Source organism: Trachurus trachurus (genome assembly GCF_905171665.1).
Source record: "Trachurus trachurus genome assembly, chromosome: 21".
NCBI classification, from domain to species: Eukaryota; Metazoa; Chordata; class Actinopteri; order Carangiformes; family Carangidae; genus Trachurus; species Trachurus trachurus.
The window spans coordinates 29783760-29810176 of NC_139899.1; the positions used below are offsets into that span (position 1 = coordinate 29783760).

A 26417-nucleotide genomic window follows, 5' to 3' on the forward strand; every position below is an offset into this window, starting at 1 on the left:
CAGACTTTCAATACAACGACAGATGCCATGACATGCAGATGTTACACACAAGCAAACATTAGATGCAGATTACTGGTAGTCACTACAATGTACAGATGTTCCATGAAGGCCACACACACACACAGATCATTGGCAGATGCTGCAATTTACAGACGTCCCCTAAACGGTGCATTCATGACTTTCCTGTTACTGTTATAAACACATTTTTTTGAGAATGTGATTCAACTGAATAATGAAAATATAAATGATAAATTACTTGTTTGCATTTAATAAAATATAAATATAAATATTCAATAACTGAAATAATTTTATGTCCTAAAATGTTTTTTCTCTGCTCTTGTGACGCAGAAATAAAATGCACACAAACATTTTTTTGTGTAACACTGCATGACCACCAAACACAGTCCCGAAGCGTCTTTCTCACACACACAAATCCACAGACACACACACACACAGTGCGGCCCCCACCTGTGTGTCACAGATAGAGGTGAGGTCAGCCTCTCTCGGCCCGGCTATCAGCTGAGCTGCTGCACAAAGCCAGAGTCCAGTGGAGCGTGTGAATGGGGTCGAGCCTGGAGACGGGAGAGGGAGAGTGGAGCTGCCGACCGTGAATAAGGAAGAGAGGGAAGAGACGGATAACGACTCCTGAGGCCGTAACGTACCGTCATCGTCTCTCTCCCTCTGTCTCTGCACCGTTTGTCTCTTCTCCAGGTGCTTAAAGGGATAGTTTTGAACATTTTAGCAAATTGGCCCATTGCCATAATCCCTATAGTCATAGCAGTAGGTTCGTTACCTTTAATTGTCGGTGCAAGCTATTTTTAGAACGGCGGAGCAGAGCCGTGAGCTGCTCAGAGCTACGCTACGGAGGCTCATGGGATTTCTTGGTTTCCCTCATCATCAAACTCATCAAATACACAATCCAACAACTCCACAACGCTCTGGTGGACAAGTTGTGACCTGCACATTCACCACGCTATGAGATAATAACACAACGTTACCAGACAGAGTTGTTTTAGAGGGAAATTCATGCAAAACCGCTGATGCACGTTGCCTTCAGGGACAGTTTTTCATCATCAGTCTCTGTATTTCCCTCTAAAACAACTCTGTGTGGTAACGTTGTGTTATTATCTCATAGCGTGGTGAATGTGCAGGTCACAACTTGTCCACCAGAGCGTTGTGGAGTTGTTGGATTGTGTATTTGATGAGTTTCATGAGGGAAACCAAGAAATCCCATGAGCCTCCGTAGCGTAGCTCTGAGCAGCTCACGGCTCTGCTCCGCCGTTCTAAAAACAGCTTGCACCGACAATTAAAGGTAACGAACCTACTACTATGACTATAGGGATTATGGCAATGGGCCAATTTGCCAAAAAAAATTGAACTATCCCTTTAATGGGCCCTGAACGCACCAAGACAGACAGACTTGTTTCCCTGCTGCTTTCTCTGCACACAAATGCATCATCATCATCATCATCATCATCATCAGAGCTCCTCTTCCTCTTTACTTCTTCTTATTCTGTTTGTAAATAAATGCATCCTATCAGCGTCTCGGCCCGAGAAATAATAATTATTATTGTATGTTCACTCCACTGCTCCCACATCCACTTGGATTCAATTAACAGGGTAATGGATGCATTCAGCACCGGCCTCACCGGCTCCGAATCTGAAATTTCAATTGGGTTTATAATTGAGTGCAAATGAATCTGTTTGTCTCAGGGGGGGGGGGTCGGGGCAAATCTCTGGGGAGGGAGAGGTGTGTGTGTGTGTGTGGGTGGTGTGTATCTTGTGCTTCTTGTGCCAGAAGAAAAAGAAGAGACTGTTTGCAATAAACATATTTATTATGAATAAGAATTAGATGAAACAGTGGAGTCGTTCCTGTGTTTAACAATGACAGAAAGTCTCATCATGCAAAAGTTTGGGCAGCCCTGGATTAAAATGTCTGTAAATATGAACAGTTCATCAAGTGGAAGATGAAATGATCTCCAAAAGACATAAAGTTACAGATGACACATTCCCTTTATATTTTAAACAATATTTTCATTTTTTATTTTCATCTTTTCCATTTTCAAACTGACAGAAAAGGAGCTTGGTCAAAGTTATCTGAGAGCTCAAGTCTCCTGGGTTTCTCATTCTTTTGCAGGCTGCTGCTTTGTTTCCCTTTTTCACTCTGAAACTGTAGAAAACTAAAATAACACACTGATAAAAGAGTGTTTCATGTTTCACTTCATGTCTTTTGGAGACATTTTAAACCAGGGGGGGACAAACTTTTGCATGACACTGAATAGGGCTGTAGCGATACACAAATCTCACGATACGATATGATACACGAGTTTCAGCTCACAATACGATTTGATATGATTTGATACACTTACATCATATTCTGAAAGATTTTAAAGGGACAGTGTGATTTTGGTGACATGTTCAATTGACTTGGATTGAATTAATTGAACTGAAAACTGAAAGCATCAATTACACAATATACCTCTATTGCTCTGACTGGACAGAGAGTCTGCAGCTTGGACAAAATGAATCAAAGATGTGGTGAGAAAATTAGTTTCATTTATTGAAACAGTGCAAACTGTAGCTTACAAGCCTTTGAAAAGTAAATACACTGCACAAACTCAAAATCTTTCCAAGAATATTTGTCGTATTTCTTGTCAAAATGTCTAATTTCTAGTCAAAACGCATCTCTTTCCACTTAAAATAAAACGTATCATCATCTTAATCTTAAAAATTCACTTGTTTTTAGATCATTTTCACTTGTTCTAAACAAATTTTCACTTGAAATAAGTAGAAAAATCTGCCAGTGAAAGCAAGTTTTTTGTGCTTGTAATAAGAAAGAAAAACTTGCTCCACTATCAGATTTTTCTACTTATTTCAAATGAAAATATGCTTGAAAGAAGTAAAAAAGTGTCTAAAAACAAGCTACTTTTAAAATGTGATGAGTCTTATTTTAAGTAGAATGAGATTTCTTTTGACTAGAAATAAGACAAATATTCTTTGTAAGATATTTGAGTTTTTGCAGTGTAAAGTGCAGTATTACAATGAACAATGGAGGGTTTAAAAGTGCAGCAAGTGGCCCGGTTTATCTTTATTAGCTTGACACTGAACATATGTATAGGTTAAAAAAAAAGAAAGAATTAGTATCGGATCAATATGCAAAGTTCAGGTATCAGAATCACGTGATGATTTTCAGGTCAGAAACAACAAAGACGACAAAAACCATGGCAGATAAAGTGACTGATAAACTTCTTCCTCAGCCTCCTCTTGCAGCACATCGTAGGCTATATCGTGCATCTCTTAACGTCCAGACTCGAGGGCCCAGATTTAGATTAAGAAAAGAAATCTGAGCTTGTGGCGCTCACTCAGACACAGATTTCTCGTCGAGTCCAGAGTTGGAGCGTCGCTGTGCTGCAGTCAGGGCTTTTTCACCGAGACCTCATCTCCCCGCTGTTTGTTATCTGCTGACTAATACCCTCCAATCACTCTAAGTAACCTGCGACTGAACGTCTCAGTTTAGACCGTCAGCGAGATTGTGTGGTAAAAATAGTGCATTGTTCCATTTGGTTTATTAGTACTTCTGACGGCGAAGGGCCCTGAACGCATCACATTATGATAAACAACCGTCTCTCCTCTGCAGACAAGACGAGACGAGACGGGAGAAAGAAAGAAAGAAAGAAAAAAAGTGACGGCAAATAATTTCACAGAATCGTTCCGCTGCTGAATCGAGTTAAATGCTAAATGGATGGCAATCACAGAGGAGCACACACACACACTAACACACAGACACACACACACACAGGGTCTCTGGAGACAGTTTAGCGCAGCAGCTCTGCTGAGGTGATGTTTTGTCGCTGAGCAGGCGACACCGGCCTGGTGTGGAGCAGATGGGACAGACAGAGAGAAGACGCTGGTGGACGTTTGGCTGCAGCCGCACTCAGATTAATGAGCCTCACTGAAGGTTTCAACACACTCGTGCATCTACAGTTTTCAGATCAGTTCAACAACAACAACGACAACAACTACAACAACAAAGGCGACAACGTGACTCGTCCGTCATCCAGCGAGTAAAAACTAAAACCATGTCCCTGCCCCTTTAAAGGAGACATATTCTGCCCATTTTCAGCAAATTAAAATAGTTCCCAGGTGTCTTAAAGACATGTCTGTGACAGGCTTCGGTCAAAATACCCCAAGGATCAAACATCACAGCCATAGATATATAGTACATGTAGATGCTGCCTGTGATGCTGCTGTCCATTGGAACGATGCGTCAACGCGGCCGCCATCTTGGGCAGGGCGAAGCCGTGTCTACTTACTGCATCTGTCAACAGAGACAGAGGTTTTTCAGAGGTTTTTCAATTGATTTTCAAGCCGTTTGGTTTATTACAAATGTCAGACATATATTTATGATTCAACATAGATTGATTCTTTTTTTAAAATCTTATAAATACACTTACACATACTCAGACACACACCCACATGCATACATAGGCTACACTGAAATGGGTCTGACCGGGTCTGACTGCTTGTCAGACGTATATGCCTACGGTCAGAAAGCCCTGCCCAAGATGGCGGCCGTGTTGACGTGCCTGACAAGCCTGAATGTGGCATCTACGTGTATATATCTATGATTGATCACAGCTCTTTTCTTCCGGTTTCAGTGCCTGTCCCTTTAAATGCAAATGAGCCACTGCTCACCAGGCCACGCCCCCTTCTACCTGTACCGGTACTCGGGTGGTATTATGCAAATTCAAAACAATTTGACATCATTGGATGACAACTCTGCACAGGCAGAGGAATACTGAGTGAGTTCGTTGGTTCCAGATAAACCGATTTTTTACGACTAGTTGATGGACAAAAAAAAAGTGTAGGCTATAACGTAAACACTTTAACAGGTGTATTATGGGACTTCTTGAGTCAAGTAACGGCGTATTTTATTATCAGTAACTGTAACGTGGTTATAAAGGGGGAAACAGTAACTTTTTTTGATTATTCCTTACTGAAATAACGCCGTTATTCCCATCACTGCGTCAGAGTGCGACTGCCATCAATTCGCCTCATGGGGGGAGTTTGACCCCTCAGGGCCTCCGTCCGTCTCTGTCGAGATATTTTAACTTGTTTAAACAATGAACTCTTTTATCAAATGACTTCAGTTCACTCGTTCCCTCTCGTTTGGTTGTGAAACACGTGTCGCAGGTGACGACTTCCTCTCGTATGTGAAAAGGTGGAATAATCACATAGCACACACTCTCTCTACCCACACACACACACACACTCACACACACACACACACACACACACACACACACACACACACACACACACACACACACACACACACACACACACACACACACACACACACACACACACACAGTTATTATCCTTCCCAGTATGATTACGTCCCGGTTGCCATTTGCACAGACTAATATGGAATGAATTGTGATTAGCTATTTCCACCCTCTGAGGCTTTATTATGCATTTAAATGGGACACACATTAAAGCAGCTGGGAATATGACAGTAGCCTATAGCAGCTGATTCCCCTAAGTGCTGCACTTGAGTGTTTATTTCTCTGCTTTCACTGTAATGGACCCATTTACCTACAGGCAGCAGAGTCTGGCCTTTATAGTGCACTGCACTGACTGAAATTAGAGAGAGAGGGAGGGAGAGAGGAAACAGAAAAAGAGTATTTGGAGTTTCAGGGCTCGACTTGGACTGCAGTCATTTCACTCCAGGGATTAAGAGTCAGGAAGACACCCCTCCTCCTCCCTCTTCCTCCTCCCTCCTCCCACTGCAGCTGAGGGTGATTTCCCATTTATCCCGGTTATTATCACTGAGGCTGTGATGGAGACACAGAGACTCATGACACCAGGGACGGAGCTGAAACTGCTGTAATTTGATTTGAACGCTCATCGTCCACCATCACAGGAAATAACCCGCTCCCTCCTTCCAGCTATACGCAAAATATGTGCAAACACTGAATTTCCATACGTAGGAGAAGTAGTTTATTAGAAATAGGAACAATTTCATATGGTAATAGACCATTTAAATATGAATGTTTACTTTGACATACGGTGGGGAAAAGAAGTATTTGATCCCCTGCTGATTTTTGCCCTTATTTCACTTGATCAAACGTGAAGTAATTTATAACCTTTATATGATGATATTCTTTGGATTTATGGTTTTATATATAATGTAGATCAGTATTTATAGCCTACATATAGCCTAATATTTATATATTTTTCAGAAATGAGTAACATAAATAACTCATACATGGAGCCTATTATTCACTTTTATGTGATAAATATCTCTGATATATATACAAGTATTTAGTTCACGTACTGTATACATACATGTATGTGAGATACTGTACATATATTTGTACATTAGACTATGTAAAGAGACAAATATATCTTAAAATGATGATAAAATATGATTTATTTATTTTTTTGCCAAATTTGCTAAAAGTTATAGTGTTATAGGCTAGATAATGCAACATAGAAAGCCAGATAAAAATGTAGATATTTCCCATATATAACTTCTATAAAGGTTGTTATAAAATTGTATCAGCATAGTGGATGTATGTATTTGATAATAGCCTAATATATCCCTTTATATGTGACATAGGCTATATGATAACTTCTATCTGTCATAGAGAGCCTAAGTGGAAGTGGAAGAGAAGCTCACCATGGGACCTCAATTCAGAAAAAATCTCCATGTAAATGAACGTGATTCAAAATTTTATTTCATGATCCGATTGAATTGTGTCATGAGAAAAATATATGACCTCTAGCCTACCTATTTAAAACATTGCGTTCCATGCCAAGAAATCAGCAGTTTGTCATAAAACGGCAACTGAAGAATTTATTTAGTGTGCAGACCGCTCTACAGACTACATGAAACGCGATGTTTTAAATAGGTAGAGGTCAGATATTTTTCTCATAGCACAGTTCAATCGGATCACGGAATAAAATTTTGACTCTCGTTCACGTATGGAGATTTTTTCCAAATAGAGGTCCCATGGCGACGTAACTTCCTGTTTCTGCTTAGGCACTCTATGACATATTCCTGTATGGACAGACTAACCCTAACAGGTTGGCTCATCATGTCACCTGTCATGTGTTGTGACCCTGAGGCTTCTGGGTCGTTTCCTCCCCCCGAAGACGTCCAACTCTCTGGACTGAATGGGAGGTAAAAACCCTGAGGATCAGACAGAGAGGATAAAAAAGAATCTCATTTCCCTCCTTCACCTTTTCCTCCTGATGTTTCTGCGCCGTCGCCCTCTCTCCCTCTGTTCTAAACATCTCAGCTCTCTCCGACGTTTCCTGCTGCGCTCACTTTCCTCCTCCATCCATGTGCTTTGACTCGGTGAGTGAGCGATGTGGATCATTACCGGAGCTCTGATGGGTCTCTATCAGATGAAATCCGCCTCGTCGCTCCGTCACTGTCACCACGGAGACGATGGGAGGCTAATGGCCCGGCTCATGCAGCTCCGTGATCCTGGTGGAGCGGCTGACTAAGTATAGACGGGTTATCATGGACCTCATCAACACACCTCATCATCTCCTCCAGTTTTCTGACATTTCCATGCTGAGAGTTCATCATCATCAGGGTTTCCCGCAGCGCTTTCCTGTTAAGGCGGCCGCCTTAACAACAAAGAGCTGCCGCCTAAACTAACGTCTTAAAAAAATAAAAATGTAGCGATATTCACAGCACACACACACACGACGGTGACATTAACGCGCGCCGCCACGTCTGCTCATAGCGCAGCAACAATGCAGCAGCGTCAGGCCGTCACTGAAACGCTCCGTGGAACCGAGACATGATGACACGGCGCGCCCGGTGTAAAAGTTCTCAGAATCAGCCCCGGTGACCGCGGCGCTGACGATTGGGGGTGAGTCGCGAGCGTCATATGTCTTGGTAGAGCACGGCCGCTGCAGCGACCCTCCGACAGTTCCATCGCTGCGTGTCAATCCCCCCTCTCACTTTCTCTCCGCGTCCCCGTCTCTCTCCAGCTGCCCTTTCAAAATAAATGCATAAAAAGCCAGAGAAAAAAACAAAGTAGGGGAAACACTGCTTTGTTTTCTCTGTATTTTTATGGTTTAGTAATTCTTTCATTGGTGTAGTAGCAGCGTTCAGTTACCACGAGCGTAGTTGTGACCTGTTGTGATCATAGATGGCATGGCATATGTTTTTTATGTAAGTCCCTTCGAAAAGTCCCATGACCAGCCAAACTCCTAAAAAAAGCGTGATTTATAGTTCATAACATGGTACTTTTGGCATATGGCACCAGGGCCGTTGCTAGGAATCCTGGGCCCCCTGAAAGTATACTAAAGTGGGCCCCTGCCCCCTGACTTTTCCACTTTTACGTATCTATTATCATTTCTTATTTAGCCTACTTTGTTTTGATGGTAATGCAGCATTACTATGAGTATCAGTCAGGGTCTTATGCAGAATAATTCAGTCATACAAAGATTAGACTACTGGGGTTTTTGTGGGCCCTACTGGGCGCTGGGCCCCTATAATGATCATCACCTTTCTCCCCTATACAACGGCCCTGTATGGCACTACAGGACCAGTTAAATATAAAACACAATTTTATACAATATACTGTATATAAGTAGGGGGTCCCCGCTCCATCTCTCCATCAGTTTGGGGGTCCTTGGCCTGGAAAACGTTGAAGACCCCTGCTCTACACACCACAGAGAAGCGCACATGCATAACAGCAGCGCACATGCATAACAGCAGCGCGCCCCCCCCCGCCAACAGGACAGACACCACCTTAACTAACACATTTTCTGGGGGAAACACTGATCATGTTAGCCTAGCCTAGCCTAGCCTAGCTTAGCATAGCTTGGTGCATGAGACTGGAAACAGCTAGCATGGTTCTGTGTGCAGCTATAGCAGCTTTAAAGCTCATCTTTACTGATTAAGATGCTATATCTTCTTTGTTTTCTTCAAACAAAAACGTAAACCAACACAATGCAAACCTCCACAAGTGTTGTGTGCCCAGCCAAGCTAAGCTAACTAGCCATAGCTGTCTAAATATTCCTTCAACTAAGTTCATTTACAGTGACGTTTTAAAACAACTCCTCTGGACAGATGCAGGACCAAAAACTATTACACAACTTTATCGTCTCCTCTCCTGCATCACATTATTTTACATTTTCCACTTACTTAAACAGATTCCTGCTGCTAACCTGCTCAATGTGCAGTTTGAAATTGTGAACTCACTGAATAACGGACAAAACCACTCATGTCAGAAAACAAACAAACAAAACAACTTACACAAGCCGACAATTTATCAAGCAAAACCAAAACTGAAAACACTTTTCCCACATTTAGGCCTAATTTAGCATTTAGGCCTAATTTAGCTTTAAAAAGAAGCTTCTATTCTATTCACCTTCACCTCCATCCAATCTTTAGTCTTGCACTTTGATGAGATATCATCTATCGAATGTGTGTTAAATATTGTGTTTATAGTAGGCTACTGTAAGTGCTTTTACACCAATTTTTCTTAATGTTTCTTAAACACACTCAATGACCTGTGGATGTGGTGTCACACATTGGCCTGGCTTTATTTCAGTCACAACATAGCATGACCACAATCAATGCAGACTATTATCTCATACATGTCCACTGTCAGACAGTGTTTTCACCTGTGCACTGTTTTCAACACACTAAGCACAGCAGTATTGGGAAAAGCCAATGATAAGGCAAAAACCCAATGATGTAGGGATACTGTTAAATTTGTAAAAATAGTTAATAAAAAACAAAACCTACTGATGATTCTACTCAGGTCTACAAGCTAAAGGACGCTTAAAACCTGTTGGTTGGTTTTCTTCAACGCTAGGACGTCCAATTAGGCCTACTAAATAATCTGATACCAGAAACGGCCACTATAGAAATCACCATAAAAATAGGTCCAACACAGTGCACCATGATTATGACAGCAGATACAAGATAGATACTCCAAAAACTCAAAAATCCATCGACTGGCTTAACTGGAACAGTTTTGCGATTTTGTTTTATCAACCGTTTTTTTTTTGTTGTTGCAAAAATCGCTATTAATTTGTGTAAAATGCAGCTTTTATTTTTGAAGATTAGGTCCAAACTCAGTCACTGCTCAGTCTGCATGACATCCCGCAGCTTTCAGGTTTATTAATCCTCTCAGAGAGTAGATCCTGATGATGAAGCTATAAGACATCCACGCTTAACTGTTCTCTCCAGCTTCAGACAACAACAACTGAGGATTTTTTTCCTTGTTCTGACTTTATCCAGAATCACATTAGTTCCTAAGAGACTCAATAAAACGGCCAGTGGGTGGAGCCGACACCTGTCTGTCTGACCCAGCAGGAACACTGTAGCTCCCATAAATCATGAAGCCGTATCTCTCCTCTTATTCAGCCGAAGTGAAACGTCTAACGAGAGAAGACGCTCTAATCAATTGAGGATCTCGCAGTAAATCTCGCAGTAAGTCCCACCAGCCCAGAACAATAACTTTGAAAGCCTGTGGCAAGAAGAAGACTGAGGTGGGAGACGCAGCAGTGCAGGCTGGGAAATCTCCAGGATGACGGCCTGCTGATTCATAGAAGACCTGCTGGTGTAGAGTCAGGTGGGATAAAGAGACGTAGTGATGAGTCTATTACCTGCAGTAAACAGCCGGTGATAGAGGAGAATGACTGAGAATAATCACTGAGAAGATGAAAGTAGGCACTTTTCTAATGAGACACAACTTCATTAATGTGTGATGATGAAGCATTAAACACAACTTCACCTGCAATCACTCTCATTTCTGTCTGATAAATATGAACCTAGCTGATCGTTAGCTTAGCTTTATAATTAGCTTTATTAGCTCTTTGTTAATGTCTGAAGACGTGATGACTCATTTTCTTCTCTGTGTTTTACTTTGAAGTGTTGATCAGTAAGAAGATCTAAAAAAAAACATCTCAGTGTAGGTTTCCATCTCCTCTCTCTCAGCTTCTCTCTGGAGCTCTAGTAACAACAGGTCTGTGTCAGCCAATCAGAAGAGAGCAGGCTTTGAGCCTCTCTTCTGATTGGCTGACTGTTTGCTAAAGTGTTCCAATAAAAATAGAACAGATTTCAGAATAAAACACTCAGAGAAACCAAATCCTGACAACAGATAAGCTGTTGGATGGATGGTGGGTCCAGGTGGTGAGGGGGCGGGGCTTAGTTGTGACATCACAAAGTGACAGGAAGTCCTGACGGCTGGTTTTAAGGCTCAGTTTCTGAATACAGGCTGTGTGCATTTCTCTGTGGACTGAGGCTTTGATACTTTCACAGTATTAATATAGAACCTAGAGCTGCTTTATAATCACACTACACATGGACATCTACCTTTATACTGTATGGAGCTTTAACACAAACATCTACCTTTATACTGTATGGAGCTTTAACACAAACATCTACCTTTATACTGTATGGAGCTTTAACACAAACATCTACCTTTATACTGTATGGAGCTTTAACACAAACATCTACCTTTATACCGTATGGAGCTTTAACACAAACATCTACCTTTATACTGTATGGAGCTTTAACACAAACATCTACCTTTATACTGTATGGAGCTTTAACACAAACATCTACCTTTATACTGTATGGAGCTTTAATACAAACAGCACCAACTCTTGTTCTCTGTTATAAAGACACACCACAGTTTTACAGCGGTGACCTTCTCTGGTTTTTGATGCCAACAATGAGCTCGATCGTACATTGTTTGAATCCAGCTGGAGACCTTTGTTCATGTCACTCCACCACCACCTCTCTCTCTCTCTCTTTCACTTCCTGCCATCACTCTCCTGTCAGCTGGATCATAATAATACCAGCATGAAAAACTGGCTTTATTGTGATGAAGAATATTGTGATAGTGATGTTCATGCAGTTTGAAACAAAGGACGAAACCCATTTGTCCTCACAAACAGCTAATCTTTTTGCTGCAGCTCACCTCAGCGCCCAGGGTACAGACTCTGAGCACCCCCCACCTCCACACTGCAAAAACTCAAAATCTTGAGAAATATTTCTCTTATTTCTAGTCAAGATGTCATTTCTAGTCAAAACAAATCTAATTATACCTAAAATAAGACTCATCACATAAAAAGTATCTTGTTTTTAGACATATTTTACCAATTTCAAGCATATTTTCAATTGAAATAAGTAGAAAAATCTGATAGTGGAGCAAGTTTTTCTTCCTTATTACAAGCACAAAAAACGTCCTTTCACTGGCAGATTTTTCTACTTATTTCAAGTGAAAATTTGTTTGAAACAAGTGAAAATTATCTAAAAACAAGTTAATTTTTAGGTGATGAGTCTTATTTTAAGTGGAAAGAGGTTAGTTTTGACTAGAAATTAGGCATTTTTGACAAGAAAATAGACAAATATTCTTGCAAAGATTTTGAGTTTTTACAGTGCACCCTTCTCCCTCCACACCTGCGGAGGAGAAAACAATCTAACACCGAGTCTGGGAGCAGGAACATTTAACGGGAGATTGCAGACGATTTCACCGTTGAGGGAACTTGGCGGGGGGAGCGGTCGTGTCGTGGGTGGGTGGGTGGGTGGGTGGGCGAGCGGTTGTCTAGGCCACGGCGGCGGCTCCGAGTCCCCGGGCCCCCACAACAACACTGCCATCTGAATCCAATCCACGGTCTGACGGATTGGGAGGCAAATTGACAGTGTCAGATTTCATATCACGGCAAGCTGCAGCGGGGGCCAGGAGCAGGGCTGTGGTCTAATAAAGAGAGGACAGTGTGTGTGTAAAGGTGGTGGTGGGTGGTGGGAGGAGGTCTGTGTGTGTGTGTGTGTGTGTGTGTGTGTGTGTGTGTGTGTGGACGGGGGGTGCGTGTCTAACTGGGGAGCAGCAGCCATCACATCGATGAGAGATTTAAATGAAACTATGAGAGAAATGTCTTGTACATGGTTGAATATTTATTCCTTTTAACGTTGATAATGCCGTTTAAAACTTAAAGCAGAAGTAAGCGATCCGGTCGTTTTGGCTAACTTCTTGTCAGCCGATGGAGTTAGCAGTCCCCGCCCTCGTCCCTATGTCACCACATTCACGCGCATCCCTTCGCTGCACACACAGAGAGGACTGCCCCTTTATGCCGTTCTCTCTCCTCATTGGATAAAGGTTGTAGGATACAAGGAAAGTTTTCTCCTCGGCTCAGAGCAGAGCAGAGTGACTGACAGACCCGTGTTTCAGACCAAACACTCTATAGAAGTGATTGCTGTCAGAAGATACAACTATTTAAGACTTATATTAACACAAACGTTCTGCTTACTTCTGCTTTAAACTTGAACAATTTGTTGCTTATTGTGCTTCTGACATGACAATTATTTCCCTGCTGAGTTGTGTTTCCAAACCTGACAGCATAGTAGCCTATAAGACATGATCACTTTATTTTGTGCAGAAAAAATGAATTATACCTGTCTTATCAGCAAGCAAGGCATCATCAAGGCTGTGTTGTAGATATTGATGAAAGGGTGATGATATGGGTTATAGCTCCTATGTATGTAAGATATTGATACTGATTGATACTAACCTGTGTTTTTATGTATTCTTCATACAGATGGCTGAACGCAAGAACCCATGTGGCAACGTTTTAGTGAGCCCACTTCAGGGAAGGCTACGTGTGTCATCGCTTAAGCTTAAATTTTACTGTTCAATACTGTAAATGTTTGTTTAAACTTGAGACCTGTTATCATTGTGTCATTTTTTAAATATTTTTGATGTAAATTGAGGCAGCAAAAGCAGTATCAGCCCCAAAAATCGTCCCAAGAAAATCAGCAGTCCATAATCGGTCATCAGCTGAGGGTGATGGAGAGAAATCGGTATCGGCATCGGCCCTATAAAAAAACCTGTATCGGTTGATCCCTAGTGTGCATATATATATAAACTCATTCCTGCAGTTGCATGCAGATGAATTATGAAATGAAGAAAAACAGCAACCGCAGCACCGCCGGTGTGGTGTGGCCACTGCCCACAACATGCAGCTGCTCCTTGTGCTGCAGTTACACAACCTTTGTGCACACGGGGGTGGACAGGGCGGGGTGAGGGTGAGGGAGAGGGAGAGGGAGGGATGGGTGTGTGTGTGTGTGTGTGCATATGCTGACAGAGCCTTGCAGCGTGGTGGTAAGTGGGAAGCGGCTGCAGTAGTGACTAAGCCGTGCATGGTGTGTCAATCCCCGGGATCGGAGGAGCCGCCGGCGATCACAGCTCTGACAGGAGTGATGAGAGCGACACAAGAGCCATATGTCAACCAGCAAAACCCAGAGAGCCCACAGACAACGTGATTAACCCCGGTGCAGGATTAAAGCCCCGCACACACACACACACGCAAATACACACACAGACACACACAGACACACACTAGAGTCGGCCGTCTTCATGTGTGTGCATCTAAACACATGTCACAGCAACTAATGAGAGAATCGAGGAGGAAAGAAACAAAAAGATAAATATTTAGTTGTTTGCTCAGCAGCCTGGAGAGTGTGTGTGTGTGTGTGTGTGTGTGTGTGTGTGTGTGTGTGTGTGTGTGTGTGTGTGTGTGGTTGTTACCTGCCCTCTAGTGGTGGTGCAGCGGACTGCAGGAAGACGTCACTGTGCCTCCAACACATCCTGGTGTGCAGTTATGTTTTCTAATGATTTTTTTTTTTTTATATACTGCAAAAACTCAAAATCTTACCAAGAATATTTGTATTATTTCTAGTTAAAATGTCATTTCTAGTCAAAACAAATCTCATTCTACCTAAAATAAGACTCATCACAATAAAAAAGTAGCTTGTTTTTAGACACTTTTTTTTTTTTACTTCTTTCAAGCATATTTTCACTTGAAATAAGTAGAAAAAACTGATAGTGGAGCAAGTTTTTCTTCCTTATTACAAGCACAAAAAACTTGCTTTCACTGGCAGATTTTTCTACTTATTTCAAGTGAAAATTGTTTAAAAACAAGTTCATTTTTAGGTGGTGAGTCTTATTTAAAGTGGAAAGAGATTAGTTTTGACAAGAAATTAGACATTTTGACAAGAAAGAAGACAAAATTCTTGGAAAGATTTTGAGTTTTTGCAGTGCAACAGTTGAATGTATGTGCGAGATTAAATTAAACAGAAGAGATGAAAGAGGACGACATTTTATTCCCTGCACAGATCAGAGAAGAGGAAGCCACACACACACACACACACACACACACACACACACACACACACACACACACACACACACACACACACACACACACACACACACACACACACACACACAGTCAGAGGCTGGAGGAGACTAGAGCAGTCTGAAGGAGATAAGCGACAGTGTGTTTTGTCTCAGGGAGCAGATTATCTGGGTGAATCAGACAGAAAGGTTGCAGTCTGACATTTCGTGGTGAGTGGAGGAGGAGGAGGAGGAGGAGGTGCATGGTGTCCTCCTCCGTCTCCTCCATCACTTCCCTCCTCTCTCCAAAAAGAAAATTACCTCTCTCCAGCTGCTCTGTGACCGGCAGCAGCAGCAGCAGCTCTTCACTCCTCTACAGATCACACACACACACACACACTGGAGGGCCGCTAGCTCTGAAATGACTTAAATGTAAATCAAGTCTTAATGAGGTGTAACGACCTCTGACTGGAACTTTTCATTAACTTCTGGAGATTTATCAGGTTTTACTTCACTGCACTGCAGATTGGTGGCCTGAGAAACAGACGACACTTCAGTCCAGAGCAGATTTCAACACAAAAATGTCTAACTTATTTGAGGGGGATGAGCCTATAGGCTAACTACTACTGACTCATTGATCCTGTCTTCGCCCTTTGTCCCCCGTGATCCCATCCCCTTGTCCCCAACTGTTTGCTTTATCCAGATTCCCAGTCAAATATCAGGCTGATCATTTAGGCTAAACATAAGTAATAAAAACTGTAAACTGATGGAGCTTCATGAGTCTGTGTTGTGACAGCGAAGACAAACAGCCAGGCACTTCATAATAAAGGCCTAATATTGTTTTAATGGGAGTTTGAGAATCGAGGCTAATCTAGAGTAAAATATCTATTATCATATCTAAATATACTGTAGCATTAGCAGCTCTTTATTCAGAAGTCTTCAGCTATGTTGTGTTTACGAGACACAAAGTTGTTATTTATCCTCTAAGAGCTGCTTCCTCAGAAAAGACTGGAGCTAGCACTTTTTTTTAAAAGTGGTGAACAGGAGAAAGTGAGCCTAGTATTTCTTCTTTCCTAGTAAACAAACAGTTTTTAATGCTAACATTGGCTACGTAGCAATGATAACTCACGTATGAGCCGTAGGCTAAATATCAGCCTGCAGCCAGCAGCTATAGCTATAGCTTTTGTATAAAGACTTAGCATGTGCAAACAGGGGAGCGTACCTATGTTCCGCGGGTCCTATGTTCCCCTATAGGGGAATATAGGACCCTCTTTTTGAAAATGGGTCCTATGTTCCCTGTTTTTACCAAAAAGGGCCCTATGTTCCCCGGTTGCAATACATACTGGGGAACATAGGACCCTTTTTCAGTTGCTCGTCGATGGACTCTCTCTACTTATCTGGACTCTATCTATCTGGCCTGTCTAGCCTCTACCTGGTATTTTTTACTAAACTTAACCAACTCCTTTCTTCATTGCCTAAACCCAACCAATGGGACAATTACACTTCTCACTCAAAGTCACAACTCAACTTCTCACTCAAAAATAGGCAAAAATATGCCAAGTCACTCACAACTCCACAGGTATGGGTACAAAAATTGCATGATCCCCGGGTCCTTTTGGGGAAAAGCGGGGAGCCTTTTTTAGAAAAAGGGTCCTATGTTCCCCGGTCCCATACCAAGTGGGGAACATAGGACCCGGGGAACATAGGGATGATCCCTGCAAACAGCTAATCTAGAACATTTTTTATAATAAATCCATCTGAAGTTATGACCTTTATTGTGAAAATACCCTCTAGACAGTTATTACATGATCTCACCATGACTGATGACAATTAAAAACTTAGTTAACACCGCAGCTTTCATTTGTCTAAAAGGCTTAGTTTAGTTCAGCCTATTTCGGTCTTTTGCTTTGACAGCACCACATTGTGCAATAGAAATTACAACTCAACATAAATACAGCAGCTAGACAAGGTCCAAGAAAAGAACAAAAAATAAGCAAACAGTAAACATAGGCTAGGCTAGCTATATAAATAAAGAATGCGTGTAATAGACATTTAGACCGAAATGGTGTTGGCTGCATAGTTTATAGTTATAGTTTATAGCATAGTTTACAAATCAGGTTATGTTACACTATGCAATGTTTAATTTTCATCAACAAACAATCAAGTAAAGTAAAAAGATAGCCTACAGCCTATATGACCGAAATAAACACAATGATAACACGAGAACGGTTTCATACGAGTAAAAGATTTATTTCACATTTTTTTCTTTTAAATATCACCAGCTTAGTTTGAGGAATCAAAGACATTTCAGGAAGAATTAAGGAGGCTCGTGTGCACAGACGGACGGAGGACAGGAAACAGTCTGAGGTGTCCAGAGGACGGAGAAGAAGAAGATGAAGAAGAAGAAGAAGAAGTCCGACATGGAGAAACCAACCACACATAATGTCTTGTCTGCTGATGGTTGGGCTGTTAGTACGGACACAGTGTGCTGGTTTTACTCTGATGTCAGATCAACTGTAAACATGAGCGCTGTCAGTTTGTGTGTGTGTATTCGGGGGTTAAAAACGTCTTCGTCCGATCCGCAAACCAGGTGTGTGTGGGGTGGGAGGGGAGGGGGGCTAACGGGGGCGGAGTTAAGAAGAAGCTACAGAGACACGAGGACGTCACGACAAGTAGAGACGGTCACAATCACAACACACACACACACAGACAGACAGACGCACACACATGCACACAAAACGTGGCCTCACTGGAGATTCAGCAGTGTGATGAACCCAACAGTCTGAGCTCTAACACAGTTCACACCTGGATTCACCTGAGTCGAGGTCACAGTGGGGGTGGGTTAGCTCAGGTAGCCTAACACAGTGTGGTGGTGATGTGTGTGTGTGTGTGGGGGGGGGTTCACGTTCTGGACCTGACCTGGACAGATACTGTTCACCTTTTCCATCTAGAGGCAGCGCTGGTTCTAGTGCTGGAGCTGCTGTGTAACAGAGCCACAGTACAGCCACATTAGAGTCATAATAGAGCCATAGTAGGGCCACAGTAGAGCCATAGAGCCATAGTAGAACCAGTAGAGCCATAACTGAGCCACAGTAGAGTCATAACTGAGCTATAATAGGGCCATAGTAGGGCCACAGCAGAGCCATAGAGCCATAGTAGAACCAGTAGAGTCATAGTAGAGCCATAGTAGAGCCATAACTGTGCCATAATAGGGCCGTAGTAGAGCCATAGTAGGGCCATAGTAGGTTAGGGCCATAGTAGGGCCATAGTAGAGCCATAACTGAGCCATAGTAGAGCCATAATAGGGCCGTAGTAGAGCCATTAGAGCTATAACAGAGCCATGGTAGGGCCACACTAGAGCTATAATAGAGCCATATAGAGCCACAGTAGAGCTGTAATAGAGCCATAGTAGAGCCATAGTAGAGTCATAGTAGAGCCATAGTAAAGACTTAGTAGAGCCATAGCAGAGCCGTAGTAGAGCCATAGTAAAGCAATATCAGTGCCATAGTAGAGCCATATCAGAGCCATTTAGAACCATAGTGCCATAGTAGAGCGACACTAGAGCTACAGTATAATAGAGCCATAGTAGGGCCATAACAGAGCCATAGTAGAGCCATAGTAGGGCCATAACAGAGCCATAGTAGAGCTATAATAAAGCCGTAGTAGCAGTGAGTTGAAGAGCTGCTGATATGAGCTGCTGATCAGTAGTAAACCTCCTCTGGTGTTCACGAGTCTGGACTTTGTGTGTTTGATAAACAACTCAAGCTCGTTTTTAAAATATTGAGTGAAGTTTTAGTTCTTGGTTTAGTTGGTTGTAGGTGGTTCTTGGTTCTGGACCAGGACTGAGGTGGAGCTATCCACAAGTTTCCGAACGTCATCTATGGTCAAAACTGGCTTCCGGTTTGGTGGAATTTTACGTTTACGTTTCCATGGTTTTCAGGCGTTGTCATAGTTGTGGTAAACACATGGATCTATTAACGCTGGCTTTTAACACAGATGTCAATTTGTGTGATATCCACTGTTAAAAGCTGCTGTGATGATCCATGCGTTTTACAGATTTTCATTGGGGGGAAAAAAAAAAAATCCATGCATTTACCGCGGCTACTGAAACCATGGAAACGTAAACATAACATTCCAAAACCGGCAAAACAGGCTACGTTTTTGACGTTCGGAAAAAGGTGGATAGCCCCGACTTTGTCTCTGAACCAGAACCAGAACCAGAACCAGAACCAGAACCAGAACTGCTCTGGTGGAAAAGGAGCAACAGCAACAGGCTGTTTGCTGTGTTTCCTGTATATCGATGGTAACTGGTGAGACAGTTCAACCCAGTGACCGGGTCCATCTGACCGCTGAGCTCCAGTGAAGCCGGGGGTGGGGGGGTAGAGGTGGTGGGGGGTCAGAGTCACACAGGCACTTTAGAGAAATGACAAAAACACTACGAGTTCCATTAAGGCACAACAGATAACTACACACACACATGCACACACAGTCATTCACACACAAGTCTTTGGGACAAGAACAGCATGATTCTGTCAGTGAGCACACACACACACACACACACATACACACACACACACACATACGCACATGCACACGACACACACACACACACAGCAGGACTCTGTGTGCTGATTGGTTAATGTGGTCGACGATGTTCTGTTTTCTTTTAGTTTCAGACAAATCAAACATCAGCTACATCTGCTCTGATTTAAAAAGCAAAAAAACTCATGAGATTAAAACAATAAAAACATCTAAATCAGGTGCAACAGCGTTCGACTCTCCTCTGACTGCGGCTGCAGGTTCTGACCGGTTCTGACCGGACCGGACCGAACCGGACCGAACCGGACCGACCCGTCCATCTAAAGTCACTGTACCTTGTTTCAAATACGTAGTGTCGGTCGCCACAGTTTAAAGTTTGAACTTTCATCTAAATCAGTGAGTCTCAGTCTTTTACTACCATGACTCACTCATCTAAATAATGAATTAGATCGATTAGAATTAAAAACATATATATATATATATATATATATATATATATATATATATATATATATATATATATATATATATATATGATTTAAAAGATGATCATAAAACTGCAACAAATGGTTTGTTAACTAGTCTGAAGAAACTACATTCGAATGCTTCTATTACATTTAACACAAGACGACGACAGCAGCTCAGCAGCGCTACACAACCACCAGTAGCTACAGGTCTGAATGTGAAGAATAAAGCTGCACTTATTCTTCTTATGCATTTTATTTTATTCATTTATTTATTTATTTTTAATGTCAAAAAATCCCATGAAAACCGACAATGACATCATCATCATCTAAATACGAGTAAGTGTGGTGATTTTTCTGCTTTTCAGTCGTGAAACTTGTGATTTGCAGTGTAAATAAAACTGATTCAGTTTGATGTGAGAGGGGACTACTTTCTGCAGTGGAGTGATACATGTTAGGGTATTTATACTAAGCCATGGGACAGCATATGTGTGTGTGTGTGTGTGTGTGTGTGTGTGTGTGTGTGTGTGTGTGTGTGTGTGTGTGTGTGTGTGTGTGTGTGTGTGTGTGTGTGTGTGTGTGTGTGTGTGTGGGACTGACGTAAACAGTGACGCACTCGTGTGTTTTTAGCAGAGTTTTCCGATCGACACTGGATCGAAGCTGCTCACACAACAACAACTAACAGCTGATGGCAGATTGATTGATTGATTGATTTGATTGATTATCAGGATCATTGTTGTGTTTTCATGGGATCAGTCGACAGAGAGAGACACGACGACGTCTACTGGATCTCATCAAACAGCTGCAGCTGCTTGGCCCCAATGAATCAGCACCTAGAATCAGCAGAGGTAATTAGACACACACACGTTTACACACACACACCCTTTGTACACAACACACACTGATGCATGCTCACCGACGCACCGACGTCACATTCATGCACTCTCTCACTCACACAAAAAGCATAACGAGTCATTAAACTCTCATGTGATCAATAATGTGAATGTCATTGGCAAAGTGTGAATATCAATAAAGATCAATATGTTTTTTGTTTTTTTTCCTTCATAGGTTCGAATGTGAAGAAGATTAAAGATGAAGTGAAGTCGTCCTCACTCCTCCTCCTCCTCCTCGGTGTGTGTGTGTGTGTGTGTGGAGGGTTGGTGTGTGTGTGGGGGGGGGGGGGTGGAGGGTCATTTAACTGCGGGGGAGGAGACCCTTCTGATAGGCCAACAGGCCGGCTGCCGTGGCGACGGAGAGGACGGTGGTGACGCCCATGAGCTTGATGAGGCCGCCGACCGACGGGAGGTTCCTCTCCCAGAAGGTGGTGACGAAGGGGAGGGGGACGATGTCCTGTGGGGGGGAGGGGGGGGGCAGAGAGGGGTCGGTTATTGGCAGCACTTAAAGTTAAAGGGATAGTTCAACATTTTGGCCCAAAATTGGCCCGTTGCCATAATCCCTATAGTCATAGCAGTAGGTTCGTTACCTTTAATTGTCGGTGCAAGATGTTTTTAGAACGGCGGAGCAGAGCTGTGAGCTGCTCAGAGCTACGCTACGGAGGCTCATTATGGGATTTCTTGGTTTCCCTCATCAAACTCATCAAATACACAATCCAACAACTCCACAACGCTCTGGTGGACAAGTTGTGACCTGCACATTCACCACACTATGAGATAATAACACAACGTTACCAGACAGAGTTGTTTTAGAGGGAAATGCAGAGACTGTTGATGAAAAACTGTCCCTGAAGGCAACACGCATCAGTGGTTTTGCATGAATTTCCCTCTAAAACAACTCTGTGTGGTAACGTTCAATGTTTTTAAAATAAAGCAGCTGAAACCAGTGGAAAGCTTAGCGGTGTCATGTGACCGTGTAGTCCGTTAAAGCCTAACGTTAGCTTTTTACCTCTGGACATCACATTACATGGATAATACAATACACATGGATTATTGTTCACCTATCTGGTCAAGTGCAGCTAGTAAAGAACTTTGTAAGTTGCAGTTGGTGCAAAATAGAGCTGCACGTCTTGCCCTTCGGTGCTCAATGAGGAAAAGCATAGACAAAATGCATGCGGACCTAACCTGGCTAACTTTATTTAGAAATATTTGTGTTTTAAAACAGCCGACTTGCCTTTACTCAAGAATAACATTTGTTCAAAACAGACATGGTCATGAAACAAGACAGGTGAGAAAGGGTCATGTTATGATTCCTAGACCAAGAACTAATGCTATGAAAAAGACAGTCATGTTCAGAGCCATTTCTGAGTGGAATAAGTTGCCCTTAATTATAACTCAAGCAACAAGTAAATAATGTTTTAAAAAACAGCTAAAAGGTTATTCTTGGGTAAAGGTTTTTGGATTTTCTTTTTAAGAAATTTTACCTCAGTGTTTTTGGTAACTTTAAAGGCAGGTGTTGTGTGTGTGCTTGTATATGTGGGTGTGAATGTGTGAGCATGTGTAATTCGGAAATTAGTGTTGAAATTGTATTCATGTATGTATTCATGTAAAATATTATTGTTACTTGAATTGCATGTTTTTAACATGGACCCCAGGAAGAGTAGCTGTTGCAGTAGTAACAGCTAATGGGGATCCAAATAAACAAATAAACAAATAAACATTAAGCTTCAGATATGATGGAAAAGGAGTTCATATGTGAAGATTATCTCACTATAATAATAATAAATATTCAGATGATTTTCTCACCAGACTCTCAGGCTCCGGCTGCCAGATCTGATTCGGGCCGATTTTACCCATCGCACACATGACCTGCAGGAGAACAGATAAGTTAAAAATGTTTTTTATTTTGAAGATTTTGGCCTTTTACAGGAGACATGAGAGAAGAAGAGCCTCAGGTGTGGATGTCTGATGATCATAAAGCAGCTTCACATGTTTCAGATATAGAAACAGTTTCCTGTGAAGCTACGTAGAGAGAAGATGTTTTCTGCTCCGGTCTCAGGTGGAGATGAGCTGCTCTCACCTCTCTGGCCGCTCTCTCTCCGGCCTGCACCGCTCCCTCCATGTAGCCGCTCCACTCCGTGGCCGTCTCAGTCCCCGCGAAGTACAGCTTACCCACGGGTTCCCTCAGCACCCTGCAGTCAGGAGGAAACACACAGAGGGTTTTAAATCACACACACTACAATGAGTCTGTGCTGTAAAACCAGATCTCAACACATTTGACTCATTATCTCACTGTTGTGTGTTAACGATCTTTAATTTAAAACAGTTTGTCGTCCTGGATTTGAACCAAAGTGATGTTGTTGAATCCATTAATTTAATTAAGCTACAAAGCCTGAGTGAATTTCATTATTATGGGTTTTAATTAACTCAGTGAAGATGCTGTTTGAGATTTACTTCATTTATGATCAGGAATCTGCAAATTTGAAGACACTGAGTCTCATTCACGAACCAAATTTGTTCTTAAGTCCTACTTAAGAAGTTTTTTAAGAAGATGGTGGCATTCATGAATGTTTTCTTATCCAGGATTTGTTCTTAGCTATGAACAAAATCTACGCACACACATTTGAGAGCTGACATTTGTGCCATATAATAAATTATTGTGTTTTCTTCTGATCTGCAGTTGTATAATACTATATCATTTGAATTATTTGAATATTCTTTCTTATCATTTATGATGTTTTTAGCAATTATTTTAATTATTTTACAAATCTTTAGCAATAGCAATTAAATGACTGATCATGTGATATATGATAATATGATGATTTATGACGGCACACCTGAGAGTGTGGTCTCTCACTGCAAAAACTCAAAATCTTTCCAAGAATATTTGTCTTATTTCTTGTCAGAATGTCTCATTTCTAGTCAAAACTAATCTCTTTCCACTTAAAATAAGACTCATCAACTAAAAATTTACTTGTATTTAGATCATTTTCACTTGTTTCAAACTCAGTTTCACTTGAAATAAGTAGAAAAATCTGCCAGTGAAAGCAAGTTTTTTGTGCTTGTAATAAGAAAGAAAAACTTGCACGATTTTGATGATTTTTCTACTTATTTCCAGTGAAAATATGCTTGAAAGAAGTAAAAAAGTGTCTAAAAACAAGCTACTTTTTTATGTGATGAGTCTTATTTTAAGTATAATGAGATTTGTTTTGACTAGAAATAAGACTTTTTGTTTGACAATACTTTTTTTAACCGCAGATTTAAAGCAGATATCAGCTTCACGGCCGTTTCGGCTAATGCTGCGTTCAAGGCAGGCTTTTGAAACCGTAAGTTACAGCTTCAAGTCACAACTACGACTTGGTAGCGTTCCAGGTAACCCGTGGCTCGTGTTTTTACCATCCTATTGTCTGTGAAAGTTCCCTATAACGGCCACTCGTAACTTCCGACCCGTGAACTCCTACCAGATCGAACTGGTTTGACTTCACAGGAAGGAAAAACACAAAGTACGAGTTTCTTTGAGTTAGCAGCCCCCGCCCTTGTCAGGCATCAATTGGTCCTCGTGCTACGTCACCACATTCACGCGCATCCCTTGGCTGCACACACAGCCCTTCATGCCGTTCTCTCTCCTCATTGGATAACACTTGTACCCCACAAGGAAAATTTTCTCCTCGGGTTACAGCAGAGCAGAGTGACGGAGAGACTCGTGTTTAGGCTGAAATACTTCATGTAAGTGATTGCTGACGGAAAATAGGACTATTTAGGACTTATATTAACAAAAACATTCCACTGATATCTGCTTTAAGATCAAACCATTTCACGGCTTCTCCATGTATTTTTTTTTCTGATTATTTAACCTGTTTTTAGTTTGTTTTTGTGTGTGTGTGTGTGTGTGTGTGTGTGTGTGTGTGTGTGTGTGTGTGTGTGTGTGTGTGTGAGACTCACCTGCCGTACTGGGTGAGGATGCCTGGGGGGAAGTAGGCGGTGTAGCAGCCTCCAGAGTATTCCTCCTCACACCAGTTCTTCTCCTCGTAGTGCACCGGCTGAAACACACACACACACACATACACACACAGGTGAACACATGGATGGATGAACAGGTGAGGCAGCTGTGTGGGTTTGACGACAAAACAAAAACTCACATTCTGTCACTTTGACTTGAACCGAATCACAATACAAGGTTAAATCTACCAAAATAAAAGCCCTGGTAAATGTGCACCTGACACCTGACAGCTCACAGTGTCCACTCGGCTGTCAGAGTAAAAAAACAACACATTTTCCGTCCCGTGTGCAGCCACAGAGAAACAACAAACGACGTCATTGTAAATGGAGCTGAAGGGAAACGACTGGAGGACTCACATGCAGAGCCTCGTCTGTACCCAGTACGCGGGAGTAGATCTCACAGATCCTCTTCAGCCTGAAAGCAGAAGGGACAGAGAAGAGTCTGGGTTAAACTCATCCTGCAGCTGGAGACGAGACAGACAGACAGAGATCCATCCATCCATTCCAGATGTGGTCTGTCTCCATGGTGACACACCCACCTCTCCTCCTTGGTCAGTCCACACAGTTTCCTGCACTTACGGGCGAGGATGAATCTGGAGGAGAAAGAGAGAGAGAACGATTCAGTCAAACACTGCAAACATTCAAAATCTTACCAAGAATATTTGTCTTATTTCCAGTCAAAATAAATCTCATTATACTTAAAATAAGACTCATCACATTAAAAAGTAGCTTGTTTTTAGACACTTTTTTTACTTTTTTCAAGCAAATTTTTCACTTTAAATAAGTAGAAAAATCTGATAGTGGAGCAAGTTTTTCTTTCTTATTACAAGCACAAAAAACTTGCTTTCACTGGCAGATTTTTCTACTTATTTCAAATGAAAATTAGTTTGAAACAAGTGAAAATGATCTAAAAACAAGTTCATTTGTAGGTGATGAGTCTTATTTAAGTGGAAAGAGATTAGTTTTTACTAAAATTGAGACATTTTGACAAGAAATAAGACAAATATTCTTGGAAAGATTTTGAGTTTTTGCAGTGAACGGCGGCTCAGAGTCTTTTTTATCGGACTTTCATCAATAATCTATAATCGATCTGATCTGCTCACCCCATGATTGCAGGCACGCTCCCGTCAGGCTTTGTGTCATCCAGCGTCAGGCCGATGGGAGCGCCCTCCTCCTCAATCACCATGCTGCCACAGTAACCTGGACACAACACAGGTGGTTTAAAGGGATAGTTCAACATTTTGGCAAATTGGCCCATTGCCATAATCCCTATAGTCATAGCAGTAGGTTTGTTAGCTTTATTGGTCGGTGCAAGTTGTTTTTAGAACGGCGGAGCAGAGCCGTGAGCTGCTCAGAGCTAC

The 26417-nt window shown here is 41.9% G+C and overlaps 1 protein-coding gene across 2 annotated transcripts in view; it reads right to left on the reverse strand.

Moving 5' to 3' along the window:
* Positions 1-26417, reverse strand: part of mao (monoamine oxidase) — a 151812-nt gene that overhangs the window by 78132 nt on the left and 47263 nt on the right. The window contains exons 9-16 of one of the 2 annotated variants that reach the window (XR_014596319.1): positions 26160-26256; positions 25596-25649; positions 25414-25471; positions 25000-25097; positions 23138-23249; positions 22864-22926; positions 19355-21514; positions 18857-19014 (exon numbers count right to left, since the gene is read on the reverse strand). Coding sequence is in view for 1 of the 2 variants with exons in the window: in XM_083997052.1 (XP_083853178.1) it covers positions 21359-21514; positions 22864-22926; positions 23138-23249; positions 25000-25097; positions 25414-25471; positions 25596-25649; positions 26160-26256 (638 nt within the window). In the remaining variant the exon portion in view is untranslated. Of the gene's footprint in view, positions 1-18856; positions 19015-19354; positions 21515-22863; positions 22927-23137; positions 23250-24999; positions 25098-25413; positions 25472-25595; positions 25650-26159; positions 26257-26417 lie in introns of those variants that run through there. The other variant, XM_083997052.1, reaches the window with a different exon arrangement.